The 23,235-nt window shown below is 43.1% G+C and overlaps 1 protein-coding gene across 8 annotated transcripts; it reads left to right on the top strand.

Moving 5' to 3' along the window:
* The first annotated feature begins 5,202 nt into the window (after positions 1-5,202).
* uso1 (USO1 vesicle transport factor) lies at positions 5,203-23,215 on the top strand. Of its 8 annotated transcripts, XM_048245390.1 has the most exons (28): positions 5,203-5,438; positions 6,229-6,315; positions 7,544-7,608; positions 8,294-8,370; positions 8,653-8,664; positions 8,960-9,001; positions 9,645-9,742; positions 9,910-10,012; positions 10,146-10,201; positions 10,386-10,506; positions 10,634-10,812; positions 11,837-11,977; positions 12,098-12,186; positions 12,288-12,442; positions 12,697-12,902; positions 13,321-13,341; positions 13,861-13,875; positions 15,737-15,847; positions 16,011-16,129; positions 16,281-16,462; positions 16,731-16,852; positions 16,946-17,084; positions 17,384-17,547; positions 17,742-17,807; positions 18,204-18,302; positions 18,538-18,639; positions 18,846-19,061; positions 20,579-23,215. In XM_048245390.1, the coding sequence occupies exons 1-28, from the start codon at positions 5,373-5,375 to the stop codon at positions 20,669-20,671; spliced, it is 2,946 nt and encodes a 981-aa protein (XP_048101347.1). In that variant the 5' UTR covers positions 5,203-5,372; the 3' UTR covers positions 20,672-23,215. The 8 variants fall into 8 exon arrangements, with proteins under 8 accessions (XP_048101347.1, XP_048101356.1, XP_048101395.1 ...); XM_048245399.1 differs by lacking the exon at positions 8,653-8,664; XM_048245438.1 differs by lacking the exon at positions 8,960-9,001.
* The last annotated feature ends 20 nt before the right edge of the window (positions 23,216-23,235 follow it).

Below are 23,235 nucleotides of genomic sequence, written 5' to 3'. Positions count from 1 at the left end.
CAACAAGACAACAGCCACCGTGAGAGTCATGGTGAAACAGTGAGCGGTGATGAGATGAGAGGACTGTTATATATTGACAAAGGTATTTCACACCACTAATAGATGTGCCCTTTGGCTAATTCTGTGGCTTATGATTCAGTGTGACCAATATCATAAAAATGTTGGTAGAATTAAACTGTCTGGGTGGCACCTCTCTCTCATGTCAGGAAAATGAGGAAAGAATAGAAGAAAGTGGAAAGAAACTACAAGCCCAATTCCAAAAAGTTGAGATGCTGTGTAAAATGTGTAAAAAAAACAGGATACCATTATTTACAAATCATGTTAACCCTATTAATTGTAGTCCAACGACAACATATCAACAGTTGAAGGAGAACAAATGTATTGTTTTTTGGAAAATATATGTTTTCATTTTGAATTTGAGGCAATACGTCTTAAGAAAGGTGGGACAGGGGCATGTTTACCACTGTGTTGTACACTGTCTGTAAATGTTTAGGGACTGAGGAGACCAGTTGCTAGAGTTTAGAATGAAGTGTTATCCCATATTCGCCCGATAGGATTTCAGCTGCTCAACAACAGGCTGGAGTCTTCTTAATCATGTTTTTCATTCTATGATGTGCCCACTTTCACAGGTCTGCAGACAGACTATTTTAGCATCTGCACTCTTATTCAATGGAGCCATATAGACTCGTTCACTCACTCACTCACTCATTCACTGTTATATAGTGCACTATAGTGAACGAGTGAACATTTCGAACACAGCACAGCAGTATACAGTATGTTGCACAAAACCTGTGTACATAATTCAGAATTAATTGTGCCTTGCCAGATGTGCAGGATGCCTGTGCCATTGCCACTAATGCACCTCCATATCATAAATGCTGGGTTTTGAACTGAGCACTATAACAAGTTGGATAGTTCCTCTCCTTTTTATCCCAGAGTATAGAGTCCATAATTTCCAAAAAGAATTACAAATTATAATTGGTCTAACCACAGGATCATTTTCCACTTGTACAGTATACCTCAGTCTATGTTAAATGAGCTTGTACCCAGATAAGACAGCGGAATTTGTGTATTATGTCTGCAATTTCTTCTTTGCATGGTACAGTTTACACTAGTGAATGGAGCATCAAACTGTGTTCATAGACAATGGTTATCGGAGGTTTTCCTGAATGAACGATTTTCATTACAGAAACAGATCTGTTTTTAATGCAGTGCCATCTGAGTATGGAGTAATTTGAATATGTTGTATTTGCATTTGAATTGCTGAATTTGAGCAATTGAATTGAGAAACCGAATTTGCATAGGTCAATTGTGATCACTGCATGGGAGCCTCTATCTCCGTCACTGTCTGTTAGTTGGTAAGGAGGTCCCAGAGACGGTTTGATAAGGGGGCGCTATGCTCTTTGGTATCTACAGTGCTACGTGCTCCGCTCTAGTCATGCGCTGACGGAGACGGAGGCTCCCTTAATACTCAATTGATCTGCACTCGATTGCTCTTCCTTAGCGACCTGTTTTTGTCTCTGAAATTTCATTTCAGCTATGATATGTTTTACTCCATTACTTCATCACATTACTTCATCTTACATTACTTCACATTACTTCATCTGCTAAATACCATAAACATAAAAATAAGATGAAGTATACAAATTCAAATGGATGCCTTCCAGTAGGGGCTCTTACTTACAAATGATAGAGCAACAGGCCTACAAAACCTGACTCTATACCAGAGGTGGAAATACATTTACTCACGTTACTGTATTGAGTAGTTTTTCTGTGTATTTTGTATTTTTTAAGTAGTTTATAAAATACGTATTTTAAATTTTACTTGATTACATTTTGAGTGAAGTATTGTACTTCGCTACATCAAAAATCTACGGAGCCCCTAAGGGGACATGAGCAAAACAAAATCTAAAGTTTAGTTTCATGTGCTCACGTGAAACTTTCATGTGCTCACGAGAAACTTTCAGGTGCGCACGTGAAACTTTCATGTGAAAAGGTTTTGCATGCACACACGAAACTTTATGTGCTCACGTGAAACTTTCATGTGCGCACATAAAAGTTTCACGTGAGCACATGAAAGTTTCAGGTTAGTACATGAAACTAAACTTTAGATTTTTTTTTGCTCATGTCCCCTGCTCATAGCTCCGTAAAAATCCCATCCGTTACTTGAGTAAAAAAAAAAAAAGTTAAGACTAACGAAAACAGAAAGGGAGATAAAAAAAATCGCACCCTAAACCACTAGCCTAGTGATAATGATCAGCATGTAGGCTAGCCTACAACAGGACATGAATCAAGCTTTGGCCTTTGTTTTTGGTAACCTGACTTGGCTTGGAGCAAGACATTGCACCAGCAGCACAACAATTAGCGGTCCATTAGGCCTACTAGCGATGCTCAACTAAATAAACAAAAGATAGACTACCTTATGAATTGTGCAGGCAGACTCGGCTAAACCATTTAGTTCTTTAGCAAGGGAGAGTGAGAGTGACCTTAGACAGTTTTCACTATGTTGTATACAAAATCCAGTCAGTCAAACTTTAAATTTCGTCTGACATTCATTTTGATATTTAATTTGGAAGTTAAAATATTCAGGTAAAATAAATATATGGTGGAAATAAGTATTGAACACTTAAATGTTTTTTTTCAGTAATTAGCCTAAACTTCCAGTGAGTCTATTCGAAATGTTCACCACACATTATATTAACACACATATAAAACATCCAAACATAAGAGTTATGTGTAATAAAGTGGAATGACACAGGGAAAAAGTATTGAACGTGCCTACTGAAATTTCTTCAATACTTTGTGGAAAAGCCTTTGTTTGTAACGACAGCTTCAAGACATTTCCTGTATGACAAAACTTATTAGTCGCAGTATCAGGTGTGATTTTGGCCCATTGTTCTAAACAGATTCCAGGGGTCCCTCTTGTGAATCCTGAACTTTAGTTACTTCCAGAACTGTTTAATTGAATTTAATTGAATTGGCTGCCTTCAAGTCTTACTGGAGCTTTCTCCGAGTGGTCCTTGGCTCTTGGAATTGACTATCCTTCTGACTCCCTGGTCAAAAATATTGCGAGGAGATCCTGTGCATGGCCGGTTGATGATGCAGTGATGTTCCTTCCACTTGCAGATAATGGCTCCAATGCTGCTTACTGGACGATTCTGAAGTTTTGAAATGCATCTGTAACCAGTTTCGCAACTGGTAAGGTTGCAAAGGTCTTGGGAGAGCTTTTTGCTTTTATCCAGCATGAAATATTTCTTGTGTGACACCTTGGTAATGAAAAACCTTTTTATAGCCCATCAATATGTAGGCTACTAACCAAGCTTATGTTAATTTGCACAGATAGAAAGAATAACTACTCTCTAATTACTTTAATTACAGATTCCAGCTCGTTCCTTCCCTTTCCTTGCCTTAGTGCTTTTTCTTAGCGTGTTCAATACTTTTTCCCTGTGTTATTCCACTTCATTACACATGACTCTACTTATGGAGTTGTTTGGATTTTTTATGTGTGGATTACCTGATTACTAATGCCTGGTGAAAATGTTTTTTTTCAAGGGCCCTCTCCTCCATTGGGGCCCTATACTTCCCACTTTCCCCCCGAGTTCGACGCCCTTTAATCTACTGAACCTTCTGCTCGTTTCAAATATAAAAAAAACTCTCTGCAACTCAACATTGGCCTGCCTGCCTCAGCTGCCTGTGAGGGGCTTTTCAATTGTGCTGGATTACTGTTCACTGCAAAGTGACCAAGGATGAGTGCAACTAACTTTGAAAATCAACTACTGCTCAAACTTAAAGGAGAACTCCGGTGATTTTTCACATTTTTGACATTTCTCAACGTCACCGAGTACTGTCGGTATGAACAAAACTGAAACAATCAGTTTTACCTAGCTCGAGTTGCTGCAGCTACAGCGCTACACACTGGGAGCATGAACATGGCTGCCTTAGCTCCCCCCCCCCAAAAAAGTAACTAAGTAACTTTTAAGTACATTTTAAATGAACTACTTTTTACTTTTACTTGAGTGCATTTTCAGATCGGTATTTTAACTTGTACTTGAGTAATATTTCATCAAACTATTGGTACTTTTACTTGAGTACAATATTTTCGTACTTTTTCCACCTCTGCTCTATACATACACACCGCCGCCGACTTCAGCTTCCAAAGAAGCTCGGGTCGCCCTGTCAAGGACACTTGTCAAAAAAGTACAGGGAAGCTTTGGACGCTTTGGCTGCTCTGACGTGGCAGCATTCTACGTTTGATGATCTTAATACTTTATTTAAAGGCCGTCTATTCTGATTGGTTGCTGGTCGTTGGTCGCTGAACCGCGTCATAGCTCATTACCATAAAGTTGACTTACTTTCAACTTTCTGCTTGATGCTCAAGTCACTCAAGACGCCCAAAACGCAACGCAGACGGATTTGTCACTTCTTGCAGCTGAGAGATAGAGTGAACCCAGCCTGATCTGACGGCGATTTCTTTTTCACCCTGCAGCTCAGCCTGGAAACCTTTGCATCTTTTTCTGCTGGTTCCGTTACAATTTTGCCGGGACCAATCACAAGCTGGCTTATCCACCTGGCACGCTATTGGCTAATAACCCCTACTGACTTTTCACGTCGCTCTGCAAACGTCACCCGGTTTGTTGGTCAGATTGGTGAATGACTATCCAATTGCGTACAGAGTCATTTGAACTATGTCCGTTGATCACGCCTCTTGTGCAGTAGAAAATACATAGCGGACTCCCCAGACCAATGTTCAATCTTAAAAGATTGTGCTTGGTCTGGTGAAAGCCAGACTAGCTAAGAGAAGCCGGCTTCCATTGAAAATGAATGACCTTCTGAATCTTTGGAAGCTCAAGTCGGCGGCGGTGTGTAGTAGGCCTAGTAGTATGGCAAGTAGGCCTATCTACTGCAAAATCACTTCTGATCAACCGTTGACCTTGACCAGATTACACATTTGCTTATGTGACAACAAACAGTTAACCCTATCTGGTGTGCTTGCTTACAAAGGAAACATAAACTTAAAGCAAAACTATGGAATGTACCACATGAAACCACACATTTATTTAATTTTAATGCAGAATCTCTTAAAATAGCCCACAAGCCATAATGGTCTAATTTAACACACGTTCTCTTTAAATATTTAGCTCCCCTGGTCTGCTGAGCCACGTAGCGCCACGTCTCCGCGCTTGCGCATTACAGAATGCTAAGTCCAGTTCCGGGGTCGCCATAGTGGCCTATGTACTATCTCAGATCAACACTGAGGTACTTGGTTTGTTTTTTTTTTATCACTGAAGGCCCGTAAACACCAGAAAACACGAAATAAGTACATTAACTAAGAGAAACACGTTTAACTCTTGATCAAGAGGACATCAAAGAGGATGAATTTTTTCAGAGGAGTAATAGGCGGGCAGCCAGCGGGGCCACAACATTCTGGGGTTGAGACGGTGAGTTCGCAGTAAGCTAGCTTTTCACAATTTCAGGTAGTCAGCCATTAAGTTTACTAGTAGCCCAGTATTTAAATTAACTGTCAACAGCAAGAGAAATTGTTGTAGCTGGATCATATTCTCTTGAGAACCCTGGTTTTGCACTGGGGTGTCAATGCTCCCTGTGAGGTGGGTGGCAGCTGTAATCATCAGAGTGACAGTGAGGTGTTGAGGGGCAGGGTTGAATTTATTCTGTGCTAGCTTGATAACCAGAGCTAACCGGCATCGTGTAAAGCCAAACTGGAAAGAAGTCCTAGCTGTTACAAATAAGTCCCTGGTCGCTTGCAAACATTCAGATAACATTATTTACCAGCGTCATGAGTTGTTCACCATCGTACGTAAATAACGGTTAACTTTTGCCTGCCTTGCTTTACATGTCTGATAGCCAAACAGCTACCGATGTCTTGCTAGCGCAGTGTGTTAGCGAACTAATGAGCTGTCAAATGGATATGGCTAATCGTGAATTTATTGTTTGACATATTCAAGCATTTTTCTGTCATCTCGAAGTCGGGGTTTCTGGTATAAAGGCAGTTAAACAAATGCTTTTTGTGGTAAAGTTAGTTAAACAGCTTTTTTGTAACGAGCCTGTGCATTAGGACAGCTGACAGTATTCACATTCTTGGCATGGCTAAGAGGGATGGAGTGACAGTGACAGATTTGTGTTGGAGATAGTCTAAATTCTGAATCCCAGTATATGTATGCAAGATGCTGCACAAAGGCATTTAATTTGTAATCTGTTATTATTCCACAGATCCAGAAGCTTTGTGATCGTGTTGCCTCCTCAACACTATTGGAGGACCGTAGAGATGCTGTCCGGGCCCTTAAATCTCTGTCCAAGGTATGCGCCGAAGATGAATCTCAAGTGTGACATTATCAGAAGCCAGACGAAAACCAAACCCAGTTTCTCTCAGTGGCATGAAGGCCTATCATTAGGGCACATCAGCATCCAGAGGTGTTTCTAGGGTCTGGAGGTGGAACCGCTCTATCGGTCCACACATGCACATTTAGAAGGGCTTTCTTTAAGATAATGTTTTATTATTCCTTTATAAGTAGCTTGCATAGCAAGGTGCATCTTAAAATAGATCTAGTGATTGGGATCTAAGTCATTTTTTATGAATAAGTATCCAGTATTCAAATACGTAGTTTTGGAATAGGGCTAAGCAAGCTAATGGGATAGGGTCCCCAAAAGGGCTTGTTTGGCATGTCATTGCTGTACATCAATGTAATCTGTTTTTTGGGGTGCCCCCTTCCAGCTCGAGAACCCAGGCAGGCAATTACCTGTTTTTGCCTCCCCTGTCGCCACTGAGCTGGTGGTGCTACTGTTTCAGTGAGCAGCCTGCCTCCCCAGCCATGACTAATGTGTTGATCAGACATGAATGTCTAGTTCTGAGGGTAGCCAGGGGAGAGAGTGGAGGTAATCCCACTCAGTGGCTCAGCTGATCTGGATGCTGGGTGCTCCCCAGTGGGCTCGGAGTATTCTGCTGAGCAAAGCTGTCCACAGACCTCTGGCTCCCACCAGCTCATAACGGTCAGCACATTACATGGTTGGGTGTCAGATAGAGAGCTCCTCCCTATCTAATGTTTTCTAATTTCTCTATATGAATGACATTTCCTCTCCTGCTGTTGTTGGGTAGCCTGGCCCCGCCCACCTAGTGCCTCTGCTAATTTTCTTTTCACTGAAGTACTAGTCTGGCTCCTCTCAATGCGTTTACATTGGTAAAAGGTAGTAGCAACGCCTGCAAAGTGCAAACATAAAAAAAATTGCACAAAGAATGTGTACATTTATACAGCAAAGGTAAAAACATAGTTTCCTGACTGCCGATGGGTTTATTATTAGTTAGTTTGTAGCTTAGGCAAAGTTGGAAATAACGCTAGGAATACCTGATCAATGAGATAGATCAATGGTTAGGCTGGACCAATTTATTACGATTATTACGATGCTAGGGTTGTAAACATTTCCCAGTGTGAGTATCCAGACTCTTCACAAAGTGAAACGAAGCATTGAGTTTAGTGAAACCAGGCTAGTTGTTGCATGTATTAACTTAAATGGCTGTTTTTGCTTGTAGAAATACCGCATGGAGGTGGGCTCACAGGCTATGGACCACCTGATTCGTATTCTTCAAACTGACAGGTGTAGTACATGTGAATTGTTCTGTCTGTGGAATCCTTGAAGATAATATCTTTTGTCCACATCTTCTAGTTGGTATACAATGTCATACCACTGCTTGGCTGAATTTCCTATTGTGATGCAGTGTTTAGAATGTCAATTATTATTACGTCAAATATTTCTGATAATTGCACACCTATGAAGTAGTTCAATTTTTTTTGGCTGCTTTTTTGGCCGTATATCTGACCGATGTTGTAGCATTTGACTAAGGTGGCTTATAGCTCAGTTGCACTGCAGTAGGCTAAGTAACAATCCGGAGATATGCCCGCTTGACAATGAGAGAGATGGAACTAATGACTGGCCTTTGGCCATAGTAACTATCCATCTAGAACTAGTAACGGCACTTTGTCCTGCAAGTTGAGAAATGAGTTGATATGTGGCGGATAGAAGTAGTTCTACAAACAAGACAGTTTTAGCGATCAAATGGTAGGAATTATAGCAGCAAATTAACACAACACAACGCAACAGTGGTATAAGCAGGATAATGGACTCCACACCGTCTGGTTATCAGAAAAATAATGCACGTTCGAGATATAATGACCACTTCGCTGCGCATTGTGTCGTCCATTATCCCTTACTTATAAAGCAGACAGATGTCCGCTACGGTGGAATTGTATTTCACTAAGTAGAGTGTTGCCTGTTTCTTCAGGGCGGACTCTGAAATCCTTGGGTATGCTCTGGACACTATATACAACATCATCTGCAGTGACGAGGAAGAAGAGCAAGGTAGTTTTGTGTGGCATTGTTTCATTTTTTTTAACTCACATCTGTGATGGTGAATTTTCTTGCCCTGCATGAATAATTAATTCAGTTAATTTACCAATTTATGGCACCAAATGGCCTACTCATTGTGATTTGATATTGGTGAATTACCACGTTTTTGTAAACCTAATTTGACTCGCTGTCCTCTCAGCCAGTCTTTCATGATTTTGATGATGAATGTGCTGTTTCAGCAAAGATCATGTTTTGAATCCTCCCCTTTCTTTTCTTCCATGTTTAACCCTGCAGATGAATCCGAAGGTAAATGACTTATGTGCATGACACTTTCTAAACCTGCAGGTGGCCTGTCTCCGCTAACGTTGTCTGGCTCTGGCCTGGGTGCTGCCAATGAATCCGATTCATTGTGCGCCATTTTGTTGAGAGTGTGAGAGTTTACCTGTTTTTTCGGTCCGACTATGCATCTAGACTGTTTGATGATGTGCTGATCATTTGGAAATGTAGATGCTGTGAATGTAGGAAGGAGAATAGGTGGATGTATGGAGAGCTCTTCCTAAATGATTGAGGTGGGATTCACTGTCTACCTCACCCTTTGCAGATGCTGTACCCCCTGTTTCAGGGAAGACTAGGAATATTCCTGGTCAGTATGGTAGTCGGCTGTAGAATCCTCACTATCCTTCCCCAGTGTTGGTCTATTAACTATAATACTGAAATAAGTGTGTTAAAACAGTGGGGTGTTGACTTCTTTTCTTTGTGTCTGTGTGAGGGGAATAGGTGGTGTAAATTCTATTCACTCATCTTTTTCGGTCTTCTTACAAATCTTTCATGCAATACGCTCACTACACTTACTGTGTGATTAACTATCATCCCAATCAGCCAGTCACTAATGTCCTACTTGTATGAGTACCTTTATGAGGATCTGTGTGTGTTGCAGTGTCTTAATCCCTGCTCTAGTCTAGTCCCTGGTACTAAGCGTTTTGTGTGCTTTTAGAGGTTCTTTACATTCAATCACTCACAAGCATGAATCTCACTCACAGGACAGCTGTGAACATGCAGCTTTTCTCCTTTTACTACTATGCCACTGCTCTCCACTCATCCTCTCCTAGACCGCCCTTGTAACCCCCAGCCTCTTCTTCCCCCAGACCTTAGCTGTTCCCTTTGTTCCCTAGACCTCCTTTGTTCCCTCTCTTCTCTTTTCTCTGAATAATTCTCATCTGAATAAAACACGTGACATAGCATTGCAAGCGAAAAGGTTTCACAGTCCCCCCCAATCTGGCTCTCAGAGGAGATGCAGAAGCAGGAGGATGATGTAGGAGCACAGTTCACAGAGCGGTTCATCCAGGACCCCGAGAACATCACACTGCTCCTCACACTCCTGGAGGTGAGATGGCACACACACACACACACACACACACACACACACACAAGCGCCAGCACATTGCCACATCCATACTTACCAGAATAGAGAGCTACAGCCGCGTGTTTGTGTGTGTGTGTGTGTGTGTGTGTGTGTGTGTGTGTGTGTGTGTGTGTTTGTGTTTGTGTTAGGAATTTGACTTCCACGTGAGATGGCCTGGTGTGAAGCTCCTTACAGCCTTGTTGAAGAACCAGTGTGCTCAGGTTCAGGGGATCATCCTTGTGAGCCCAATGGGTAAGCGTGCAGACACTGCTGTTCTCCCACTGGCTCGGGGTAAATGTTCCTTCCATAGAAGACCCTTTTGTGAGGGAAGTGTTACTCTGGTGTCTGGCATCTGTTCACCTGGGACTTTTTGGGTTCTCTGCAGGAGTGTCCAGACTAATGGACTTGTTAGCTGACTCCAGAGAAGTCATTCGTAATGATGTAAGTAATTCCTGTCATTTTGGAAGTGATTGCAATGTTTGTCATTGGTAGATTTAGACTGTAGATGTTTGTTTACAGGACATTTAGATGGTGTAGACAACATTACCTATATCAATTATGGACTTGATTCTTTTCAGTTTTATGAGTTATGTTTAGTCGTCTAAATGAGCTTTCTGTCTTCCAGGGTCTGCTGTTATTACAGCAACTCACGAAAAGCAATGCAGCCATTCAGAAGATTGTAGCTTTTGAAAATGCTTTTGAGCGACTCCTAGACATCATTACAGAGGAGGGCACCAGTGATGGAGGTATGGAATGCAGATGCATTGTTGAATGCACATTTAAATGGATTCTTTTGTGTGCTAGATTTCTTTTTTTCCATAGTTGATGGCAGGTTCAAGCTCTCACACAAGCTCCCTGGTATTCTGTGTACAGGTATTGTTGTGGAGGACTGTCTGTTGCTGCTGTTGAACCTACTCAAGAACAACAGCTCCAACCAGAACTTTTTCAAGGAAGGCTCCTACGTCCAGCGGATGAAGCCGTGGTTTGAGGTGGGAGACGACAATGCTGGCTGGTCGGCTCAGAAGGTCACCAACCTTCATTACATGCTACAGGTGAGAAAGTAGTTTTTTGTAGACATAAAAGAGCATGATCGTATTGGTCCACTGTGGTTTGACTGTAGTATAAAAAGGTAGGGAATAGTAATTAGAGACAAGAGTAAAGAGACAATGAGTGTTTACATTCATATTCTGAGTACTGACCTTATTCAAAATAAGAAAATATTGCGAATATGGATTTTACATGAGTTGTTAATGAATCATATTATCATATTCCCGTTTACGTGTCATGCAGCATATTCTGATTAATAACGACTTTATTAGAATAACGACAAAGTTCTAAAGGTTCCTTCTATTCTGTGAATGTTTCCATAGTAACCTTATCACTACTTAAGCTATACTGCCACTTATGTTGCCACAACGTTGTCTTATGTGTTTCTTCCTTGCCCCAAAAGTGCAGCCTACCTTCTCATTCCCGACACCTTTTCTGAAGCTCCACATAGCTCCGCTCATAAACTAACTTTGCTGCCAAGGGTGCAAACTTTTCACCGTAACACAAGTTCAGAGGTTTACACAAAGTTCAGGGGTTTATACAGTGAACACAGGTCACACATCGTTCATGGGTTACATATCGTTCACTCAATTTCTCTCTTACTAGCTGTTTTGAGGCCAAGCATGCTTTTTTTCCAAACAGGCTTCGCCCATCCACAGTGAGATACAAAGCGACAAAGAGAGACATAGGGATACAGAGCGCACATAGGGTGAATTCTGGTAGAATAGCTTCAGTATTTTAAAAGTATTAGTTAAACTTGTTATTTAAAATGTTATAAAAGTATGTTAGTTAGGAATAACTTCAGTGTATTACTTGATTATGGTTGAGGTTATATGAATACATGCTTTACCATTTCAAACTTGTCCTCTCATCATGGTGTCTACAAACCATAGTGATAATTTTATACCACAATGTAAACTTACTCAGTGTCAACTATTTGAAAAAGATTTTGTTTTTTGTCAGAGCTTTGGAAAGTTATTGTCCTGTTTGCATGTCTTCCCGTCCCTCTGTGTCCCCCTGTCTTGGTAGCTGGTGCGGGTGCTGGTGTCCCCAGTGAACTCTCCTGGGGCCACGGCCAGCTGTCAGAAGGCCATGTTCCAGTGCGGCCTCCTGCAACAGCTCTGCACCATCCTCATGGCTACCGGCGTCCCCGCAGACATCCTCACAGAGGTCAGACTCGCTGCAGCGCCTCGCACACCCCTATTACCCAATCAGCATTAGCTGCCTCAACTATGGTCATTTATTGGAAAAGATGATTCCCTTGACATGGTTTTACTGTCTACCCTTCAGACTATAAACACAGTGTCAGAGGTTATTCGAGGTTCCCAGGTTAACCAGGACTATTTTGCATCAGTCAACGCTCCATCCAACCCCCCCAGGTCAGTTTCCTACCGACTCCTGCTCAACTCCAAAGGCTCCCCGAAACACATCCGCCTTATTTCATGCAAAGTCTTCAACAGTGTTTGCACTCGTCCCACAGGCCGGCCATTGTGGTGCTGCTGATGTCCATGGTGAACGAGAGGCAGCCGTTCGTGCTGCGCTGTGCTGTGCTCTACTGCTTCCAGTGCTTCCTCTATAAAAACCAGAAGGGCCAGGGGGAGATTGTGGCCACACTGCTGCCTTCCACCATAGATGGTAAGCATCTGCACCTGCCCTTCACTTGTGTTGGACAAAATGGAACATAACATTGATGAAGTCTGAAATATTTTGGATATTTTCCCATAGGCTGCAATTTTTGTTAGGCATTACCATACTCATACCTGTTTTATCTTCCTTGGTCTTTTTCTTTTCTACCATATCTTTTTATATCTCTCTGTTCCTGAATGTCTTTTCAATGAATGCCTCATCATGTGTGCTCTCTCTCTCTCTCTCCCTGCCCCCCTCCCCAGCTAACTCCATCTCGGCAGGTCAGCTGCTGTGTGGAGGCCTGTTCTCGGCAGACTCTCTGTCCAACTGGTGTGCGGCGGTGGCTCTGGCCCACGCGCTCCAGGACAACCCGACCCAGAAGGAGCAGCTGCTGCGGGTGCAGCTGGCCACCAGCCTGGGCAAGCCCCCCGTCTCCCTCCTGCAGCAGTGCACCAACATCCTCTCCCAGGTAGCCCCCACTCCGCCCTGGCCTGCCCAGCTTGGGCTTGGGTTAGGTCAGGAGGCAGGCATTGTAGCCAGGTCAGGAGTAGGGCTCAGTAAGAACTGTAGAGCTATGAACATGGTGTTTTGTCCCTGGCATCTTAACAGGAAGTTACATTGTTACCTGTAATCAGGTATTGTACCTTGGTAGGACTTATGACAGTTAACTGTGTTGATTTATACATTAGAAAGTGCAGAATTATGATCTCAAAAGAAGTGCAGTTTATTGACAGTAAAAACAAGGACGTAGTCGAACACTGGTGCCTGCAGTATAAATGTTCATGAACTATTTGTTTTAATGTGCACATTGATGTTCGCCCCTGGCTTGAAAGTGCCTGGTTGTGTTTGTCAGTGAATGTCAATAGTGTTGCATTGTGGTTTTGCAGGGGGATAAGATCGACCGGCGGGTGAGTATGTGTGTGAGCAGCACATCGTGATGGTTTGGCTTGGCCTCTAGCAGGGTGCCTCTCTCCTCTCTGTTTTGGGGGTTCTGGCTTCCTGTTGTGTTCCCTTTGGTTCCTCTTGTTTGTCTGTTTTCACCCAATTTGTTGTTCCTTACTGACCCAACACCCCAATCTCCCTGTTAGCCCTGGCTTTGAACTTTGAACCTTTGCAGTGGTACTTTTTTTTGTTTGTTTGTTTGTTTGTTCTGGGGAGGGGTGGGGTTGCTCTCTGGAGGATCTAGATGATGCCAGTGTGTCCATCCCTTTGCGCTTCTCTGCTTAGAGCGGGCTCACAATGTCACTGGCATTCACACCCAGGCGCCTAGGTGGCAATGTGATCAGAGCACAGGAAAAACAATCACCTGTAACATGTTCATCTTCCTACTCAAGGACCTCCACAGCTAACTGTTGTGATTCCTCTTGTTTCTCATCCCCTTCCCCCTCTCAATGCATTTCTGTTTTTGCATTACGTCACCCCTGGAGACCAAATCTGAAAAGGTGAAGACTTCAATTGCTCTAATACTCCTACTGTGTCTCTGACTGATGAATCATGTCCGTGCAGCACCATGTCTCCATTTTGGAATGATGCCCCTTTCTTTCTGTCTTTATTTGAGCACCTGCATCTGCAGCAGCAGTAAGGACTGCATTGCACAGCACAGCACAGCACAGCACATGCCTGCCACAGGATTCCCCCCAAAAGGCCCTGAGCTTGCCTCATCTCCCCTTTCATTTCCCTACAAAACAAACCTGCCTACTTGAAGGCAAACCTTGTTGAAGTTGGGGTGCCCCTTACAATGTTTAACTGGAGGCCTTAATACCAAAAAAGAACTGTGGCTGTGTTTGTGAACTCACCACAGAAACACCAAACGCATACAGATCACTTTGCTATGCATTTTTTGCAGTCATTGACTTTTGTCAAGCAAACAAATGCCTTCAATTTAATATATTTTAGTAGCAATTATTCTTTTGATTTTGTTTTTTATTTTTACACGTGTTTGAGTAGCTCTTGTTTTTCCCCACTGTGAAGGGGTCTACTCTCTTATTTCTTTCATGAAGCAAGGATGTCAAAGTGCCTTTGAATTTACATTTTAATTTCAAATAAATATGAAGTGATCCGTTTTGAAGTGCTTTTGGTAACGCTTTCATTATTTCTCTTTGAAGTCTACTTTAAAGGGCATGCAGCAATAGCTTTGCCCATACATGCCAATCATGTGTAGAGATTATTCCATCATATAATTCTAATGTATAAATCCTGTAAAAATGATAAACATTCAGATTATATGATTTGGAAGAACACAACGATCTGTTTGCCTTCATATTATTTGAAGTGGCATCTTAAATCAACCCCTAGCCTGCGCTTTGTCAGAAGAGCCATTTGCTTCAGTGATCGCTCATTCTAGACCTTGAGGTCGGCTGAGCTCTGTCCATGCTGAAGCAGATTGCCGTCCAGGCTATAGAGAAGTGCATGCTTCTTCTAACTGTGTGTACAATTGATTTCTCTTGTGACCCAGCTGTTGTTTTTAAGTAACCTTATTAATCACTAATAGGTTGTGTTTGGTTTGTGTTTTTTGTGATTTGATTTGTTTTGTTTGTTTTCTTATCTGATGCTGCGTCCTTTAAGATAATAGTGGTGTGATGCTATTATATTTCAGTTCATTTGTTTTCCCACGCTTTTAAAATGACATTGTTTTTATTTTCTGTCCATGTCGAGTCCACCCAGGAGCGTTGTGACTTGGCTTAGAAATTTTCAGAAGGTTCCAGAATATGTACATGGATGTTCTGTTTTGAAAGTTTCTCTGAGTTCTTAATCTTCCTGTTCTGTCTGTTCAGCTAACATAATTTGTAGTTAGATTAAATCAAATGAGACCCATCAGTCAGCTGACTGTGAGACACACTCATTAGGTTATTTTATTAGTGTTGTGATCTGTGTTGGGGATTAGTTCCAGGCTGGAGACAATGACTCATGGGTCGAGATGTTTCATTTAATCTAAACTCACTCACTGTTCCAGATAGATGAATGTTCTATCAGGACAAGGTGACCTCTGATGTAGGACTGAATGTTATGCGTTCTAGAACAGTGGCCAGCTTGTCCTGTGAGGAACCACTCAATGAAGAGGTGGGCAGACTAGCCTAGGGTGCATCTGCTGTTATCACATACACACACACACTAGAGATCCATATAAATATTAGTGGGGCATTTAGAGCTCAGGTAGTAATCAAGGTAAGAACTGCATGCACCGTGTCTCTCCTGGTCTGGCTTGCCTACCTCTCATTTTGAATGGGCGTCCATGTATTCCTTCTCATGACCGTGTGTGTGTGTGTGTGTGTGTGTGTGTGTGTGCGTGTGTTGTCTCCACAGGGCAGTAAGGTGCAGACCCGCGTTGGCCTCCTGATGCTGCTCTGCACCTGGATCAGTAACTGTCCCATTGCCGTCTACCACTTCCTGCACAACCAGGAGAACGTGCCCTTTGTATCCTAAACAGCAGGCTTAGCAGGCAGGAGGAGAGTGGGGAGGAAGCAGCAGGCAGTGTGGTAGCAGGAAATTCAAATGGCGGAGGAAGGGAGTCGGTAGGGAAAGGGGTCGAGGCAGTGGGAGTTGGAACTGTTGTGTCCTTGACCTTGTGCCGTGTCAGCTGACGGCGCAGATCTCGGAGAACCTGGGAGAGGACGAGCGGCTGGTGCAGGGCCTGTGTGCCCTCCTGCTGGGCATCTGCATCTACTACAACGACAACACACTGGAGAACTCTACCAAGTACGCCCCCACCCACCACTGGGCTCACAGGCCACAGTTAAACCATCATCCGTCATTATGTCTGTATTCCTGAGTTTCTTTCTCTCTCTCTCTCTCGCGCTCTCTCTCTCTCTCTGTCTCTCTCTCTCTCTTCCAATGGAACCTCTCTCAGAGAAAAGCTAAAGCAGCTGATTGAGAAGCGCATTGGGAAGGAGAACTTTGTGGAGAAGCTGGGCTTCATCACTAAGCACGAGCTCTACTCCCGCGCCGGCCAGAAGCCGCAGCCGGTCTTCTCCACGCCCGAGCACATGCTCTTCGACCACGAGTTCACCAAACTGGTCAAGGAACTGGAGGGTCAGTGGCTTGCCTTTAGACAGCACCAACTCCCCCAATGTTATGTCATGGGGATGGTGCACTGCAGTAAATGACACTGTGTGGCATTGAATTTTGTGATTCAAAAAGGGTGTGTCTTTGTCTCTGTCTGTCTGTCTGTCTGTCTGTCTGTGTGTGTGTGTGTGTGTGTGTGTGTGTGTGTGTGTGTGTGTGTGTGTGTGTGTGTGTGTGTGTGTGTGTGTGTGTGTGTGTGTGTGTGTGTGTGTGTCTGTCTTTTTTTAATGTGAAGGTGTGATAACTAAAGCTGTCCATAAGTCCAGTGAGGAGGAGAAGAAAGAGGAGGAGGTGAAAAAGACGCTCGAGCAGCATGACAGCATAGTGACTCAGTATAAGGAGCTGATCCGAGAACAGGTAAGATAGTAGATTTGTGGTCTCCGTGATTGCTTGGCTCCTCATAGATGCCTTGTGGATGTGTATCAAACAAGGCTTTGTGTGTGTGTACAGGACGCTCAGATCAACGAGCTGAAGGCGCAGGTAGCCTCCATGACGGGCCAGAGCGAGCAGATGCAGAGCACCCTCACACAGCAGCTGGCCCAGATCCAGCAGCACAAAGACCAGTACAACATCCTCAAGCTCAAACTAGGTAGCAAACACAATCACATACACACATTCACACATTCACTCACACACTCACACACTCACACACTCACTCACTCACTCAGAGTCAACAAGCTCTTAGGTATGCATGGTTAAATTAAGCACTCGTACACAAGCAAAGCAACTAGCCTACACAAACACACGCATACACAGACACACGCTCACACACATGCACACTGGAACTGTAAACATTAATGTACAGATGTGCAGTAGTAGTATTCAGTGTTTTAATACTTTGTATCATTATTTTTATTTCTGTGCTCCCTGGTGTGTGTGTGCGCGCAGGTAAGACAGGTGATCAGTCGGCCTTACAGGGGGAGGGCGCTCATGTCAACGGCCTGCAGTCAGAGGAGCTGAGTCAACTCCGGGAGGAGCTGGAGGAGCTGCGCAGACAACACGCACAGCTGCAAACACAGCTCGCAGACAAGTGCACACTCATAGACAGCCTGGTGAGAGTGTGTGTGCGCACGCACTGTCTTGAATATGTGGAACTTTTATAAATAGCATAACTATTAAAACCCACCTGTGCCAGTCATTTCCTAGTAGAGACACTAGGTGGCAGTGCAACTCCAGCTGCTGGCTTGTTGCACTGTTGGATTGTGCTGCCGTCAGTTGTAACTGCGTTTGTCTGTCTCCTCCACAGAAATCTGAGGCAGCTTCTCCAGCAGAGGCAGCAGCAGGAGCCTCAGACAACTCTGAACTGCTGAAGGTAAAACTCATCTCCTCACACTGCTTCAGTAGGCTTTATTTCTAAGTTCAATAGTGTTGACACAGCTGTGTGAGTGCTTATGTTGTGTGTGAGTGCTTTTGTTGTGTGTGAGTGCTTATGTTGTGTGTGAGTGCTTATGTTGTGTGTGAGTGCTTATGTTGTGTGTGAGTGCTTATGTTGTGTGTGAGTGCTTATGTTGTCAGTGAGTGTTTATGTTGTTTGTGAAAGTTTATTTTGTCTGTGAGTGCTTATGTTGTCTGTGAGTGCTTATTTTGTCTGTGAGTGTTAATATTGTGTGAGTGCTTATGTTGTCTGTGAGTGTTTATGTTGTCTGTGAGTGTTTAAGTTGTGTGTGAGTGTTTATTTTTTGTTGTGCTGTGGTTTTGTTTGTGGCAGGAGCTGGAGGCATTGCGGGCCCAAGTACAGAGCCAGTCTGCTGACATCACACAGCTCCAGACAGAGAGACAGGAACTGCTGAGGAGATCCGAGACTGCGGTGAGTTAAATGCGCACACACACACACTCTCACACACACACGTACACTCGCATAACACCTCAGATATAATACCTGTAGTTGATATTGGTGGCAGTCATGGTGGCAGTACATGTATATGTACAAGAAATTGGGCTATAGGAAAATCTGCACTGAAGCATGTTGTACCACCATCACCCTAGTGGATGATCTGATGCTGTCACTGTAGTGACTGTTTCGCTGCTTCTATCTCTCACAGGAGTCCGGGTCAGCTAGTGTGGACGGTGGAGTTGACACGGCCAAAGTAGCAGAACTGGAGAAGCGATTGGCAGCTCAGAGTGCAGAGGCACAGAAACTGCAGGTGCGTTTTGCCTAGAGGTCCTCGTGACATCGGCGCCAGCTGTCCATGTTTCCTCGGCCATCCTGTCACAGAACCTCATAACCCCTCTGTCTCATTTTGTCTGTCTGTTTCTGTTGGTCACTGGTCATTGTAAAACGGCCAACCCTGATTCCTTTTCTGTTGGCTGTGATGGATTCCTGACTGTTGTTATGGTTCCGTGCTCGCAGGAGGAGAAGAAGAGTCTGAGTGCGAGCCGGGCCGGCCTGGAGTCTGACCTGGCCTCGGCGACCAGCACTGTGGCCATCCTGCAGGCGGAGAAGAGTAAGCTGCAGCAGGAGGTGCAGGAGTCCAAGAAGGAGCAGGACGACCTGCTCATGTTGCTCGCCGACCAGGACCAGAAGATCCACTCACTCAAGCAGAAGCTCAAAGACCTGGGCGAGCCGGTGAGAGCATCACGGGCGGCGCAGCTGCATCACAGGGCTTGCTCTGCGAGTCAGATGAGCAGTGGGCAGTTAAAATGACCAGTTAATGCCAGTCAGGTTATCAGGCAGCAGGAAAACCTGCCCAGAGGTCTCAGTACAGTAACCAGGCAAAGCTACTGTATCAGAAAGAAGTAGAAGAGCAAGCATAAATACACTGCCTGGCCAAAAAAAAGGTCACCAAAAATAGGTAAGAGGCTCCCTCTGGGGGCAGTGCTAGGTTCAGCAACGTCAGCTGACTACCTGAATATATACTGAATGACCAGGTTATTTCATCAATGGATTTTTTCTTCCCTGATGGCATGGGCATATTCCAAGATGACAATACCTAGGATTCATCGGGCTCAGACCATCCTTAAAAATATTTTTGATTGCTGTAACCCCTCCGACCCTGTTTTAGGACCGACCCAAATATGCTTTAGTCTGACCAAGTTCGCCTAGTTTCATTCACTATTAATGGTTTGAGCTTGTTTGTTATGATGGCTGCGTCTGCAGTAAAGAAAATGTTTGCGGTCATCGCCCAAAGTCATACGGGTTCGGGCACCATAGTACACCATACACATAGTCTCGACACCGCTTTAACTTGGCACAAAGTTCTGGAAGAACTGTGCCCAGATCTTTTCCCATCCACAAGTCCAACGGTGACCGTGTCGACTGACCTCAAGGAGACCACTAAAGTTTTGGTGGAGGAAACTCAAACAATTGAGGATGTGCTACAGTTTGACCCTCGAATCAAAATGTTTTTTTAAAAATTGAAATTGAAGTGAGCCACCCAACAATATAAGGAATGCATTTTCCATCATTTTTTTACTTTGAATCTTGAAAAAATATTTATATAGACCTACCTGCTGACCCTTTTTTTTTTTTTTTTTTTTTTTTTTTGTTACTGCAAGCAAAATATTTTGAAGGATGGCCTCAAATTGTGAAAGAATGGTTCAGAGAGCATGAGACATCATTTTCACCACAGAGTCCAGACCTTAACCCCATTGAGAATCTTTGGGATGTGCTGCGCAGCAGTCCGAATCTCCCGTCATCAATACAAGGTCTTGTATTGCAATGTTGGACGGAAATAAATGTTGTGAAATTGCAGAAGCTTTTGGAAACAATGCCACAGTGAATGCGTGCAGTAATCAAAGCTAAAGGCGGTCCAACGGAACATTAGAGTGTGTGACCTTTTCTTTGGCCAGGCAGTGTACGTTGATAGTGTCAAGAGAACTGGACTTGCTCTGGTCAATATTCAAGGTATATAATGCCTGAGAGTGAACATCTCAAACTTGATCAGTGCATTGGAATGTAGTCATGTCACAGGAAACCATTTTCTTTATTGTTGATGAGTGTATCTATTACAAAAGCATTTCAGGGAATATTGTAAAATATTTGAAAAGTGTATGGCATCTATACGTCATATGGAAAAAAGAAGTTCATGTAGGCCTGCAAGCAGTAGCATGTTGCGAGACTCACTGATGATCGTCTCTTCACAGATTGACGATGAGGATGACCTAGACTCCAAGGACCAATCTGAAGAGGACGATGATGATGATGAAGAAGAAGATGAGGAGGAAGATGATGAGTAGACAGACCCTTAGATACCACCTGTTGTAGAGAAACTGTGTAAGGCGTTTTGGCACCACCACCCCCCCCACTTTCTACTCAGTAGAAGAGAGGGGTCAGGACCTTAGGACTGACCTGCAGTGGCTTCACCCATCACCATGTTCCCCTCTCTTAAGATCTCCTCCAGGGTTTGGATCCGTTCTTTTCCCAGCGGAACTGAAAAAAGAAAAAAAAAAACGCATTCTACATGGGATGGTGGAATACTTTTAGAGTGCGAACACAGCCTTGAGGAAATGGAATGGGAAAGTTAAGTAGAGAGAAATGGTAACCAGCTACCTACTTGTGAGACTGAGTGTGCCTGGGTGATTTATTACATGTCATTCATTACAAGCAACCTTTAATAAATGGAAAAAATATGCCAAGTTAATATGCCAGACTGTCTGTTTTGGGCCAAAACCTATGACAGTTTTATATACAGTAGTACATATAAAGTCTGCCTGCGTGAGAATCGGTGAGAACCTAATTTTAGTGATTTCAATTATTTTTTTCTTGAGGTAATTACAAATTCTCTGGCAAGTTGAATGTTATGCCATGCATCTTCAGTTGAAATAGTAAGACCATGTTCTTGTCAGAAATGGTCGTGTTGCCTCTTCCTTCATAGTCATAATGCTGTAAATGTAAAGGACTATTCAAAGCATGATACTACTACTTTGTGTGAGTTCATACTGTGTTCTTTCTCTGCCTTGACATGCAGTAGTTCCCTCAGAATTACATATTTGGAGGATCTCTGAGAAATCCCCCTTTTCAACATGTCGTCCCTTGAAATGTTTGTATGGTTGAATGAGGTAGAATGAATAATACTGTCTCAGTCATTCTGCATTTTTAACATCTGGTCCTTTAAAATATTAAATGATTACAACACTTCACTCAACAATACTGGAGGATGCCACATTTATGTATCGTTAGATGCATTTATCTGTGGAAAATACTTTATATGTTGTATAAAAACTCTAAGCAATGTACTTTTAGCATTATGTTTGTAGGATTAAGTATGTTAGATCTAAAATATCTGGAAAACTAAATTAATTGCTGCTTTGTGTTTATGTAAATTCTAATTCTTGCTGAAGTATACAACTAAATTGAAGTTTATTTATTGGGATTACAAAAATATACTTGCAGCAACTTAATGATTCCAATTCTGTTTCCCCAAGGCCTTTGATGGTAGAATACAAATTCAAGTTCCTTTGTTGAATTGTAGTCTTTGTGATTGGACCCAAACCCTGTGCACTCCAAAGCCTTTGTGAACTGTCACCTTGTAGCCCCACTGCAGAGGTTGGGAACCAGCACTGTTGCCTGCTCTTTCTAATAAGAACTATGATGAAGTAATGATCTGGTTTCAAGGTAGTGCATCCCATACTGATTCCACTCTGTGTAAAGAGTGTGCTTGTGTGTGTGTATCTGTGTGTCTGGATGTCTGTCTGTCGTCCACTGTGTTTATGTGAGTCTGTTGTCAGCATTATGTGTGTGTGTGTGTGTGTGTTATGTGTATGTCTGTGAGCTTGATTGCATGGCCCATGCAGTGGTAAGTCATCTCGGTCTTCTCCATGTGTCGCTCTCTCAGACGATATAGTGAGGAGGTGGGGTACTGATGAGGAGATGGAGTAGCCTACTGAGGAGGTGATGTGGTCTTTTAGGCATTCCTTAGTTCTGGGCAAGATGAGATTCAAACCCACAAAAGACCTCTCCTCACTTCTGCTCTCCTGCTGGATCTGGGTTTTCCAGAACCATCTACTTCATGCTTATTTACTACATCACAGAATTCCTTACAGGTGCCCACCGCTCAGCACCTATTTTATTGGTTACGTTTGGTTAGAGGACTCCAGCTACAGCCCTTTGATATGCTGTAATCGTCTCAGATCCCGCTAATGCAAGACAAATATTTTTGCAACATTTGTCTGGTCCAGGCGATAGGCTTCTGTACGAGAATGAATTATTGTTTATATTATACCCACTAAAATAAATGCATACATTTGTAGGAGACTGAATGTTTTGCTTTACATTTTTGGTTACATTGTAGCTCATAAATAATCAGCCACCAGAGTAAAATGTTATAGACTAGAGAATTCACATGCACAAAATCTTGATCACATGTTACATTGAATTTGAGTTGAAATTGTTTGCCATACTTGTTATAGACATTTCAGCCAAGGCTTCATTGTAGAATTGCAGTTATTAGTGATATGTTTTGTTGTTGAGAAGATAAATATTGACTTGGGTGGCAATGGTTCTGTTATGTACCCGTCACACGGGCTGTCATAAGTTATATCATTCAACTTGTATTTCACAGTTTTAGTGTGAACAGCTGCCCACCAGCCCAAACATGTGACAGACATCATCTCTTGTAGCACTATGCATTAATGCTGTTTGATGAGTATTTTCAACTGTTCCTGTAATTAATTTTCTTAGTGTTGGTGATCTTGGATCTTCTGCACTTGGACTGTGTTTTTCAACTACATGCACGGCTGTGTCATTCAATTTCTTTGCATAAAGTCTAAGTTTGAGAAGTAGCTCTTATGCTGTCGTTTGT

Source organism: Alosa alosa, chromosome 1 (genome assembly GCF_017589495.1).
Source record: "Alosa alosa isolate M-15738 ecotype Scorff River chromosome 1, AALO_Geno_1.1, whole genome shotgun sequence".
NCBI lineage: Eukaryota > Metazoa > Chordata > Actinopteri > Clupeiformes > Clupeidae > Alosa > Alosa alosa.
The sequence above is the reverse complement of the archived record's forward strand: the minus strand, read 5'-3'. Positions and strand labels throughout refer to the sequence as shown.

What these genes read in the sequence shown, in the direction of transcription:
- uso1 (XM_048245390.1), top strand. Translation starts at nt 5,373, where the DNA reads ATGAATTTTTTCAGAGGAGTAATAGGCGGGCAGCCAGCGGGGCCACAA. An exon ending in GGAGGGCACCAGTGATGGAG is followed by an intron (nt 10,507 to 10,633) that starts GTATGGAATGCA and finishes TTCTGTGTACAG; the next exon opens with GTATTGTTGTGGAGGACTGT. An exon ending in TCAAAGACCTGGGCGAGCCG is followed by an intron (nt 19,062 to 20,578) that starts GTGAGAGCATCA and finishes GTCTCTTCACAG; the next exon opens with ATTGACGATGAGGATGACCT.